This window comes from Budorcas taxicolor, chromosome 1, assembly GCF_023091745.1.
Source record: "Budorcas taxicolor isolate Tak-1 chromosome 1, Takin1.1, whole genome shotgun sequence".
Taxonomy (NCBI): Eukaryota; Metazoa; Chordata; class Mammalia; order Artiodactyla; family Bovidae; genus Budorcas; species Budorcas taxicolor.
In genome coordinates, this window is record NC_068910.1 from 148,023,593 (window position 1) to 148,035,997 (window position 12,405).

Here is a 12,405-nt window from a genome sequence, read left to right on the forward strand (position 1 = left end):
CCTGTTCCTCCTAGAATGTTCTGAAATGAAGGACAAACCCTAAGTCAGTGTGGTCCACCCCAAGACCTTTCTTGCCCTTCCCTTCAGGCCCCCAAACCCTGTCATCCCCAGCTCCCATTATTAGAGTTGCTTGTCTGCAGGCTGCACCCTCACTCCCTGGTCAGGTCTACCTGTCTCTACTCTGACGAGGCCCTGTCCCCTCAGTCTCCTTCTTTCCGTCTTTCCTCTAACTGATCAAACCAATAACACTGAGAACTTGACTCCTTCAAAGCTAAGCTCCAGAGAGCAGCAAATAGAATGGACTGGAGCATTTGAGACCCTTCGTCTGTAAAACGGGTATTAAATAATATAGCGGACACAAAAGAACTTTGTCACTGTAAAGCGCTGTATACATACATGAGACTCACATTCTTATGAAGAGGATGATAATTTAAAAATAAGACATGGAAGCCAATTAATTTTAAAATTAATTTTTCATCACAAAAGTGTTACTTATTCATTTTAGAGGATTTTAAAAGTATATAAACAAAATAAGAAAAAAATCTCATAGCATCATTACAGAGTGTGATGCCTTATACAGTTTATACAGTATATTTCATCCATTCCTATGGGACTTGTTTCTGTGGGAGGATTATTGTTGCGATGACCAAAAATTTTTTTTCTTTATAAAAATAAAATAGTATCATAATACACATATGCTTTTGTGAAGTGCCTTCTCATTTCACCTGAAAATATTTCAGTATATAGCCCCCCAAACTTCTTTAAACATAACCATAACATTATTGCCATATTTAGAATTAATCATAGTTGCTTTACAGGGCACTCAAAGCTGGTGCTCTGTGACAACATAGAGGGATAGGGTGGGAAGGGAGGTGGAGGGTGGTCAGGATAGAGGGGACACATATACCTAAGGCCAATTCACACTGATGTATGGCAAAAACCATCAGAATACTGTAATTATCCTCAAATTAAAATAAATATATAAATTTAAAAAGTAATAGTTGCTTTATATCACCAAATGTTGGTCGTTGTAAATATTTTTCTGACTTTTAAAATTATTTTGTTTAAATTAGTGTTCCAACTAAAGTGCTATATTTTCTTGTAGGTTGATGTATCTTTTAAATCTCTTTTCATGCTTCAGCTCTTTCTCCCTGCCCACTCCCTCTCACTTCTCTCTTTCTCCTTCGGATGTATTTGTTGAAGAAACTGAACTGGTTGTTCTGTATAGTTTCCCACAGTCTGGGTTTTTGCTGATTGTATTCCCATGGCATTATTGAACATGTTCCTCTTTCACCTGTGCTTCCTGTAAGTCACTGATTAAATCTGGACATTTGATCAAGATTCAGTGAATGGATTTTTCAACTCAATACATTATGAATGTCTTCCATGTCATTTAATATTTTTCTATGACATGTTTTCATTTCTTTTTCTTTTTTTTTAGACCCATCATGACCTCTCTGGTTCCAAGTACACTCCGTGTCTTTATTTTAATTTTTAAAATTTTATTTTTGGCTGTGCTGGATACAGCATGCTTTCTTAATGACCCAAGAGCTGTCAAAAATATGAACATATTTTCATTTATTTAGCTAGTCCCCTATTTGGGTCACTTGGGTTCTTTCTAAATTTTTGCTACTACATACAACTCACTGATCAACCTCTTTGTGGACTGGTCATTTTCTGGCCTGATTTGCTACCCTTCTGTTCTCTTAGTTCCTGAGGATGGTGGATGCCTGTGCCAGCTTCCTTACAGAAGCCTTGAACCCAGAAAACTGTGTTGGAATCCTGAGGCTGGCAGACACGCATTCCTTGGACAGTCTAAAGAAGCAGGTTCAGAGTTACATCATCCAGAACTTTGTGCAGATCCTGAACTCTGAGGAGTTCCTGGAACTTCCTGTGGACACTCTGTACCACATTTTGAAGAGTGACGACCTTTACGTGACAGAGGAGGCTCAGGTGTTTGAGACTGTGATGAGCTGGGTCAGGCACAAGCAGTCAGAACGACTCTGCCTGCTCCCCTACGTCCTGGAGAACGTGCGCTTGCCGCTTCTGGACCCGTGGTACTTTGTGGAGATGGTGGAAGCGGATCCTCTCATCAGGCAGTGCCCGGAGGTCTTCCCACTGCTCCAGGAAGCCAGGATGTACCACCTTTCTGGCAATGAGGTGAGTCGGTGATGAGAGATGCTATAGATAACCAGCAGAGTAAAGGGATTAGCAGGCCTCCCAGAGAAACAGTGAGACTGGCTCACAAATCCTTAGGGCATGAAGAAGAAGATGCTATTAAATTTATAGTCTGAGTCAGGCAGTCCAGAAGCTCTGGGTTTCTGATCTGTAAAATGGGGATGATACTACAGGGTAGACAGCTACTGAGAGGATTAGGTGAGATCTGGAAATCGCCTAGCACCATGCCTGGCACATCCTTCTTTCAGTTGTGTAAGGGCGGGAGTTTGGTGGGGAGCCACACACATGCAGGAAGGGTGCCCTGTCCAGTTGTCCAGTCCAGTCACCATTCCTCAGGGCTGCTGTTTTCCCACTTTGGCCATTCTGGGGGACACATTAGATCTCCTCTGACATTACCTAGGTTCAGACTCATTATTTCCTTCCTGAACTGAAAATTTCTCAAAACTCAACTTCCTGCCCTTCATCTGGCCTTCCTGCTGACCTAAAACTTGAACCTAATCATTTTCTACTGGGTTTAGTCTCTTCACTGGCTCCCCAGCACCCTCAGGATAAAGCCCACACTTTTGCCTAAACTCTCAGAGCCCAGCCTCCTGCTCACTGCTCTGGTGTCATCTCCAACCTCTCTCTCCTGCTCTGCTCTTGGTCCTAATGCACCGCTTGTAATTCCCCAAGGTGGACATGCTTTTTCAGCCTTCAGGTTAATGCAGGCTGCTGCTGCTGCTAAGTCGCTTCAATCGTGTCTGACTCTATGACCCCGTAGACAGCAGCCTACCAGGCTCTCCCGTGCCTGGGATTCTCCAGGCAAGAGTACTGGAGAATGCAGGCTAATGCTGCCCAAATGACTTTTTCCTCTGCTTCATCTAGTTAACTTCTGTTCCAGCTTCAAAACTCAGTTTAAGCATGGCCTTCTCCAGAGGCCCCTGTCATTCTTATAGCGTCATGGCATTGCTCTGTCATAGCACCAACCATTGCCTGTTAACCATTGAATTCCTCATCTATAAGTATCTCAAGACAGGGAACTTGTTATGGTAGGAAATACGTCTTATTGGACTATTCATCCAGACCTTAGGAGAGTCCTTGATATATATATAGCAAAGGAGTGCTTAATGTTTTTTGAGTGAATAAATGGGTACCAAGATGGTAAATAAAAGTATCATTTGTATCTACCTGGTTCTGCTTAACAATTCCTGAAGAAATGTTATATTCAGAATTTTATAAAAATAAGAACAAGCTTAGTGGAGAGGAACAAAACAATCAAGAAGCAATGATAGAAGGACAGCTTGTCAAGTTTGTATGCATGAACAGCCTCACATGTACACCACTATACAACCCATGTATACCACACATATATACCACTATACAGCAGTTCTGAGGTTGGCTACCAAGCCTTCTTCATTACGCCATTGGTAGAAATATTAGCCAAGAGAGTTTAGGAATTGTCTTTCAGAGGCCCCTTGGGAGCCCCTTCTTTTCTGTGTGTACTTTTCTAGTTCTGTGTTGTCTTCAGATCCATTGTCATTTATTCACTTTGCAAGCACATTCATAAATACTTGGTAGAATTCATCAGTGATGCTGTCAGAACCAGAAGGAATTTGTGTGTGTGTGAGAGAAAGTTTTAAACTTAAAACTTCAAATTATATTTCTTTAATATCTATATCTATCATTCTATTTCTTCTAGAATTAGCCTTGGTAGTGTGTATTTCTCAAAAGAATTTTCCATTGCTGAATTTATTGGCATAAAGTTGTCCACTTATTATCCTCTTTAATATCTGTAGAATCTGCAGTGATGTCATATTTCTCATTCCAGATTTTGGTAATTTGTGTCTCCTTTTTTTTTCTGATCAGTCTGGTTAGAGTTTTATCAATTTTATTGATTTTCTCAAAGAACTAGCTTCTGGTTTCATTTGACTTTCTCTATTGTCTTTACACTTCCTATTCCCCTTATTTCTACTTTAATATTGATTATTTTCTTTCCTCTGCTTACTTCAGATTGAATTTTCTATTCTTTTTCCAGTTTCTTAGGGAGGAATTGAAGGTCATTATTTTGAGATCTTTCTTTTTTTTTCTTCTAATATTGTCATTGCTGCTAAGTCGCTTCAGTCATGTCTGACTCTGTGTGATCCCAGAGATGGCAGCCCACCAGGCTCCCCCATCCCTGGGATTCTCCAGGCAAGAACACTGGAGTGGGTTGCCATTGCCTTCTCCAATATTGTCATTAGTGCTATAATTTCCCCTCTAAGTTCTACTTCAGCAGCACCCTATATATTTTAACAGGCTATACTTTCATTCTTCACAAATAAATCACGAATACCAACTGTATGCCAGACATGGCACCAAACACCACAAAACAGTCTCTGCCTTAATAAACTCCCGTATCTTCTCTTTTAGAGAGGATAGGACACTAAGCAAATGAAGGGTGATGAGTAGACGGATAGAGAACCAGACCACCACAAGGATCCTATGTTGAAATGTGAGTCACTGGCAGGTGGCTCAGCAATGGGAAAGCCCTCATATTCCTGAAGACAAGATCAATCTCTGCAACTGCTCTCAGTTCAGCATTTAAAGCATAACGTCTTGATCAATTGCCAACATTCTTGCTATTTTTGTTTCTGCTTCCCATTTCTGAACTCCCTGAAAGGCAGATGTAAATGGTTTCCTCTTATATAAATTGTCCCTACTATGTCTTCTGCAAAATTGCTGCTGTTAAAACTGTTCTGCCTTTTGTATTTGTGATGGAGGGGTGGGGAGTGGGCTTATAGGCTTTGGATTTAGGACCAGAGTGAATACTGATAACTAGAAAAGTCCCCAGTGTCAGAAAATTGGACTTCTAGTCAGGTGAATCTGGACTTTCATCTTGATTGCACAATTTACCTACAGTGTGACCTTGGGAAAGCAACTTAGCTTCCCTAAAGCTCAGTCCTTGTAACATCAGTTCAGTTCAGTTCAGTCGCTCAGTCATGTCCGACTCTTTGTGACCCCATGAACCGCAGCACGCCAGGCCTCCCTGTTCATCACCAACTCCCAGGGTTTACCCAAACTCATGTCCATTGAGTTGGTGATGCCATCCAACCATCTCATCCTCTGTCATCCCCTTCTCCTCCTACCCTCAATCTTTCCCAGCATCAGGGTCTTTTCAAATGAGTCAGCTCTTTGCATCAGGTGGCCAAAGTATTGGAGTTTCAGCTTCAACATCAGTCCTTCCAATGAACACCCAGGACTGATCTCCTTGCAGTCCAAGGACTCTCAAGAGTCTTCTCCAACACCACAGTTCAAAAGCATCAATTCTTCAGTGCTCAGCTTTCTTCCCCCTCGTAACATGGGGAAGATAATACCTACCAGCTGATGGAATTGTTTTGAGACTTAAATAAGATAATGAATGAAATGTGTTAACGCAATATCTGATAGATGATAAGTGTCCTAGAAATGAAGACTGTTCCTATTCTCACTCACTTCCTTTATGGCACAATCAAGAGTTAAGCATTTTCTTTCTCTGAGGCTAAAATCACCTCTTTCCATTAGGTCCTACTTTTTTTCTGTTTTATTGCCCCAAGTGCTCGAGGCACTCTCTTATTCTCGTTCTATTGTCTAGGTAACTGAACCAACCAACCATTGTGATCTCTGAGTTGGGTCTCATAGCTAGTTGATTTCTAAAATTCTCAGTCTTCTCACTGCTTGCATGAGCCTGGCTTTATTCCTGATGACTTGAGTGGAAGTCTGGAGTATACGCTGTGAACATCCTTCTCCTAACCCTCCTTTCCCAGACTTAACCTTGTTCCTCCTTTTAAGCCCACAGTGGTGGTGACAGAGTCAAATGTTAGAACCTAAAGGCAAATGTCAATTTACATTTGATCTAGGAGTAGTAGCTGGTACCTTCACTGGGAGAGGTCTTTTGGGGCAGAGAAAGTTGCCCCTTCATTTCATTGCCTCCGAAGTGTCCAGGGACCAACTTGATCTATACCAAATGCTGCTCTGATATGTGTGCTGTCAGGAGGGCTTACTCCTGAGGACAGAGAGTCAGAAGCTCACCCCTGTGAGCTTTATCCAGGTAGTTTGGTTACTTCTGTTCAGTCCTCTCATATGGGCTATTTGGACAAAGAGTACTCAGTTAGGTGCAACTCTTTGCTCTTTCTAACAATATGAAAATAAACTGGGTAGACCTGATTGTTGTGTGTGATTCACTGGCAAACATTTCCTTGTATCTGAAAACTCACACATCTCTGATGTCTGATTGGCATTTGTCATGCCTTTGAGGTTAATATTTTGGAAAGTATAGCTGAACTTACGCGTGTGTTCAATCACACAGTCATGTCTCTTTTGTAACTCCATGTAGCCCGGCAGGCTCCTCTGTCCATGGAATTTTCCAGGCAAGAATACTGGAGTGGGTTGCCATTTCCTTCTCCAGGGCATCTTCCTGACCCAGGGATTTGACCCCGGTTACCTTCTGGGCCACCAGGGAAGGCAGGTCTCAATAGCCAGCCTGATCCATGAACTGGATGATTATATTATCTATTGCTGTGCAACAAATTATCCCAAAAGGCAGTTTAAAACAACAAACATTTATTTTCTCATTACTGTCAGGGATCTGGGAGTGATTTAGCTGGGTGGTTCTGGCTTAGGGGCTCTTCTGAAGTTCCAGTCAAGCTACTGGCTGGGGCTGCAGTTAGTCATCTCAAATCTCAGAGCCGGCTGGAGTATCCACTTCCAAGCTCCCTCACAAGATTGTTGACAGGTGTTACTTCCTTGCTGATGGTTGGCCCCTCCATAGCAGGTGGCTTCCTTAGAGAAAATGACCCAAGAAAGACAGCAATCAAGATGGAATCCTAGTGCCTTCATAACCTAATTTCAGAAGTAGTATACTGTCACTATTGTATTCTCTTGGCATAGAGATCAACCCAGGAGCAATGTGGAGGGAACAACATAGGATGTTAATTCCAGGAGGTGGGGATTGCTGGGAGCCCTTGTGGAAGCTGGTTACCACAATGATCTAGACTGGAAAAAAAATATCTTTATCAGGTGCTGGGTCAACTAGCTTGCCCATTCTTTCATTCATTCGTTCAGCCATCATTTATGGAAGCCCACAAGCTCCAGAAATTGTTCTTGGTGCTGAGACCTGTTGAAGAAAAGGGCTATTCCAGCCATGAGGGACATTAGAATAAATTAGATGAGGGTGAAAAGTGCTGTGACAGGGAAATTAAGGACTGTGGGAGCATATGTGGAAAGGCTACAATGGCTTCCAGGGGAAAAGAGCAAAGTGACATGGACAATGATGTCAAAAAGATTACAGGGCGAGTTGTTGGGAGACAGTGTGGGAAATTGAGGACAGATATGGGGAGATCCTGACAGCAGGCAGCAATGCAGGATTGTCAGTGGGAACAAAGTCTTCCGCAGGCCAGGATGCAGGACTGGGAGTCAGGAGTAAGATCACAGCTAGTGTGGTCCCCAGCTAGTCAGCAGGCTGTTGATGCGGCAGAGCAGGCACTGTGCATAAGGTGGTTAAAGAGGGGAAGCTGAGGCTTGCTTCTCTGAACCAGAGTAAGAGTCACAGGAAACCAATTCTGGGAGGCTAGTGCTGTTCTCCAAACATTGCTCTATAATCCATAAATCCTCCCTGAAAGGGGACAGATTGGTGCTGGAGGTTGTACCCGGAAGGATGGTTTAGAGGCTGGAGGGAGAAATCTCAGATGGGACAGATTTGTCTTTGGTGCCAATGCATTGTTCAGTCCTCTCCTACCAGCTTGGTATTCTCATAGTGCCTCTAAGTTCTCAAGACCACCCCCCCCACCCTCATCCCAGCTGGCCTTTCCACTGTCAGTGCTGCAGGCTTAGCCCAGGATTGTCCTGCCACACATAGTCATACTCCCTTCTGCTGACCCACAGAAGACAGCCCTGCTACACACTTACTGGCCATGGTTCAGCCTCAAGAACTGAGGATCAAAATTTATTGTATCTGACTATAGGCACAGAAAAATAAAGTTTCTTCTGGGAAATAGATGCTGGATGTTGGCTGACCTGATTGGATGTGAGTATTGATTGGATTCACCATTTGTGGCCTTCAGTCTTTGCTACTGTAACCTGTGTGTCTGTAGGCAAGACTGAAGTTCTATGATCCATATTAGGTCAGTTTAACCTTGTAGGAAAAAGAAGCTGCATTGGTCACGTGGGAAATGGGTGCTGCCTCTCTGTCTCCCATCAAGGTCCTGCACCTGTAGAACCTCCCCCATCAAGCCCAGGTTTGGCTGGACCAGGAGGAGGGCACCTCTCCCTTTTCATTCATAACATCAACATGGCATCTCCCACCACTCCCACTGTCCCCTTTGACTAGCTTTCAAGGGCTCTGCATGTGCCAGATGCTCGACTCAGCCCTCTACATTACAACCTCATGCATGCTCACAACAGCCTGGCGGCAGAGGTGTGATCACAGGCCCTTACAGAGACTGCGTCTCTTCTCCAAGATCACATGGCCATAGGTGGTGAAAAAAGGAAGGAACTCTGGTGTATCTGACCCCAAACCTCTGCTCCTTCAGCTGGGTTCAGATATCTGTGATATGAATTTCTTCACTTGTTCAAGGCTCTGAAGGGTCATACGCTTGCTGTTGGGACCCAGTCCCCCGACCTCCCTGGATATACTCTGTTCCCTTTCGGTTCTTTTCCTCTAAGTCTCTGGATGCTCTTTTATGCCCAGTCAGGACTTCTCTTCCAGTCCTCTAAAGAGGCCTGGCAGTGAGCAAAGTCTGGGATATCATCAAGAAACTGAAACCAAGGGGCAGTGGAAGGTGCCCAGAAATTAAATTCTAGGATTCAGTGCTTCCAACCAAGCAAGAGAGAAGATGCAGGAAGTGCACTTGATTGTAAACAGATCTGAACTTCTTAAAAAGTAGTAAAATCTACAACCGATAACCTTTACTGAGTACTTATTATCCATCAGGCCCGAGGCCAAGCACACTAAGTATATTAGCCCACTTAATCTTCCTGACAAAACTATGAGGTTGTTACCACTAAAATCTCCATTATACAGAACATGATACTCAAGGAGGTAAAGTCACATGGTCATACCGTAGCAGAGTTAGGAATCGGATTCTGTTGTCCTGGCTCCATAACCTGAGCTCTGAACCACTGTATCATTCTGCTTTTTTGTACTCCCACTGGTTTTCCAGATCATTTCAGAGCGCACCAAGCCCAGGATGCATGAGTTCCAGTCTGAGGTATTCATGATCATTGGTGGCTGCACGAAGGATGAACGGTTTGTGGCGGAGGTAACCTGCCTGGATCCCCTAAGGCGCAGCCGCCTGGAGGTGGCCAAGCTCCCCATGACAGAGCACGAGCTGGACAGTGAGAATAAGAAGTGGGTGGAATTTGCATGCGTGACATTAAAAAATGAGGTCTACATCTCAGGTAAGCAGAAGTTATGTGATACCAAAGCCAGTTCCCAAGGCACTACATGCTTCCCTGAGTGAGAGCCAGGCGACCATCCTAGAAGAATTAGTGTGGATGGCACTGACCTAGCACTGACTGGGTCAGCATGTGGAAACCAGGCACTCAGATGGTCTTATCGTGGAGAGGGGATTATTACTAAATGAACCCTAATCCTTGAGCAGTATTGTCCTAAGAACTGGGGGAACAGACAGACAGATCCTGTACTTTCTGGAAAAGGAAGAAGGAAAGTATTGCTAGAGTTTATCTGGTGTCTGCTGTAGGCAAAGGCCAATACAGTAATGGTAATACAGTAATGAATATTCAGTAATTTATTCAGTAATGAATAAAAATCTGACCCCTCCCCCAAGTTTATTAGATTTTACCTTTAGATGCTCCGATAACACCCAATACTTTTTCATCTCTTACTTCTAAGTTGTTTGCTTAATTATTTGTAATTACTCTATGCCTGCTTCCCATTAGTCCTTGAATTTAATACCTAGCACTGTGTCTGGACACATAGTAAATGTTCAATAACTATTGAGTGACACAATCTCTACCATCTTTACAGCACTTAGTGTAAATAAACTTACCCTTTGGTAGCGTTTAATTATTTGCCTCTCACTTCAACTCCATATGGTAGGTGATTTTAATCTCCAGGTTACAAATGGAGAAAACAGGCTCAGAAAGCATGGAACTTACCCAAAGTCACACATTCCAATCCATGTTCTCTCAATCTCATGCCCTCCCATGACATCAAAAGCCACCTAGCTCTTCTTGAGGTGCCAAGGGAAGAGACAAACATCCCACCCCCTCTTTGGGAGGTTTTCTCTAATCTAAACTTGTTTAGGGAAGAGCTTATTCCCAGAGCTGGCCTCCTTCAGAATAAAGGGCAGGTCAGCTCTTCCTTGAATGCATTAATACCATAGATTAGATTTCAGCTTTCTTTTATCTTGTAGATATATTTTTAATTGTTGTAGAAGATTTAAGCAATACAAGGAGTATAAAGTAAAACATGGCAGTTTCTCTGCTCCATTACAATCTTATGTTTTTACTTTTTTTTTTTACAAAAATGGTTTTGTATTGTCTTAAAGTAATGCTAGCCGTGGCAACAGATTCTAAATCTCAGTGAATTACCACAGTAGTACATGGGGGCTGAGGGAGAGCACCTGCTCCGCTTGGTTCTTCAGGGACCTAGGCTCCTTCCATCTCATGATGCAGCTGTTTCCACAAGTGATCTTAAAGCTTGATGCATTTTGGGAAGAGAGAGAAACTGAACAAGTTGAGAAGGCACACCTGCTCACGACAGCCTCAGCCTCGACACGAGGCTTCAGTTCTGCTCACATTCTATTGGCAAGGACCAGCCACATGCCCTCCCTGCACCCCCACGATGTGGGGCTGGGAAGTGTAGTTCAGCCATGCGCTCAGGAGGAAAAGACAGGTTTGGTAGTCATGGTCAGTCTTTGCCACATACAAGATACATGTTATTTTATTCTACAACTTTTCTTTTCTCTGTCTTCAATTTGTTGTTGTCTTTTTAAAAATGATACAAGCAATACACAAAAGCATGCTTGTTTTACTAAATCAACAGAAACTTGTACTCAATTAATGATCTATTCTAGACATCGTTACATGATCTACTATATGTGTTAAGTCTATAATACATGTAAAGTACAGCACAATCCCAAGCACAGGGTGAGAACTCAACAGTATTACTCATCATTATCATTACTGTGAGGATTGTTATTGTTGCTCTTTTACCAGTTTCAGGGCTGTCTGTTGAATGAATGAACCATAATTTTTTTCAATGTCTATTTTCCCCCTGAAAAAAAGGCCACAACAGACATTTTTCATACATATATATTTATGAACTTGTGCTGCTATATGGAAAGATTCCTGGAAGTGGTCATTCAGTTCAGTTCAGTTGCTCAGTCATGTCCGACTCTTTGCGACCCCATGAATCGCAGCACATCAGGCCTCCCTGTCCATCACCAACTCCCGGAGTTCACTCAGACTCACGTCCATCGAGTCTGTGATGCCATCCAGCCATCTCATCCTCTGTCGTCCCCTTCTCCTCCTGCCCCCAATCCCTCCCAGCATCAGAGTCTTTTCCAATGAGTCAACTCTTCCCATGAGGTGGCCAAAGTACTGGAGTTTCAGCTTCAGCATCATTCTTTCCAAAGAAATCCCAGGGTTGATCTCCTTCAGAATGGACTGGTTGGATCTCCTTGCAGTCCAAGGGACTCTCAAGAGTCTTCTCCAACACCACAGTTCAAAAGCATCAATTCTTCGGTGCTCAGCCTTCTTCACAGTCCAACTCTCACATCCATACATGACCACAGGAAAAACCATAGCCTTGACTAGACGGACCTTAGTTGGCAAAGTAATGTCTGCTTTTGAATATGCTATCTAGGTTGTCATAACTTTTCTTCCAAGGAGTAAGCATCTTTTAATTTCATGGCTGCAGTCACCATCTGCAGTGATTCTGGAGCCCAAAAAAGTAAAGTCTGCCACTGTTTCCACTGTTTCCCCATCTATTTCCCATGAAGTGATGGGACCGGATGCCATGATCTTCGTTTTCTGAATGTTGAGCTTTAGGCCAACTTTTTCGCTCTCCTCTTTCACTTTCATCAAGAGGCTTTTTAGCTCCTCTTCACTTTCTGCCATAAGAGTGGTATCATCTGCATATCTGAGGTGATTGATATTTCTCCCAGCAATCTTGATTCCAGCTTGTGCTTCTTCCAGCCCAGTGTTTCTCATGATGTACTCTGCATAGGAGTTAAATAAGCAGGGTGACAATATACAGCCTTGATGTAC

At 43.1% G+C, this 12,405-nt stretch overlaps 1 protein-coding gene across 1 annotated transcript in view; it reads left to right on the forward strand.

Annotated features, from left to right (window-relative positions):
• KLHL6 (kelch like family member 6) overlaps positions 1-12,405 on the forward strand; it is a 52,910-nt gene that overhangs the window by 33,348 nt on the left and 7,157 nt on the right. The window contains exons 3-4 of the mRNA XM_052646661.1: positions 1,711-2,160; positions 9,333-9,570. Of these exons, the coding sequence (XP_052502621.1) occupies positions 1,711-2,160; positions 9,333-9,570 (688 nt within the window). The remainder of the gene's footprint in view (positions 1-1,710; positions 2,161-9,332; positions 9,571-12,405) is intronic.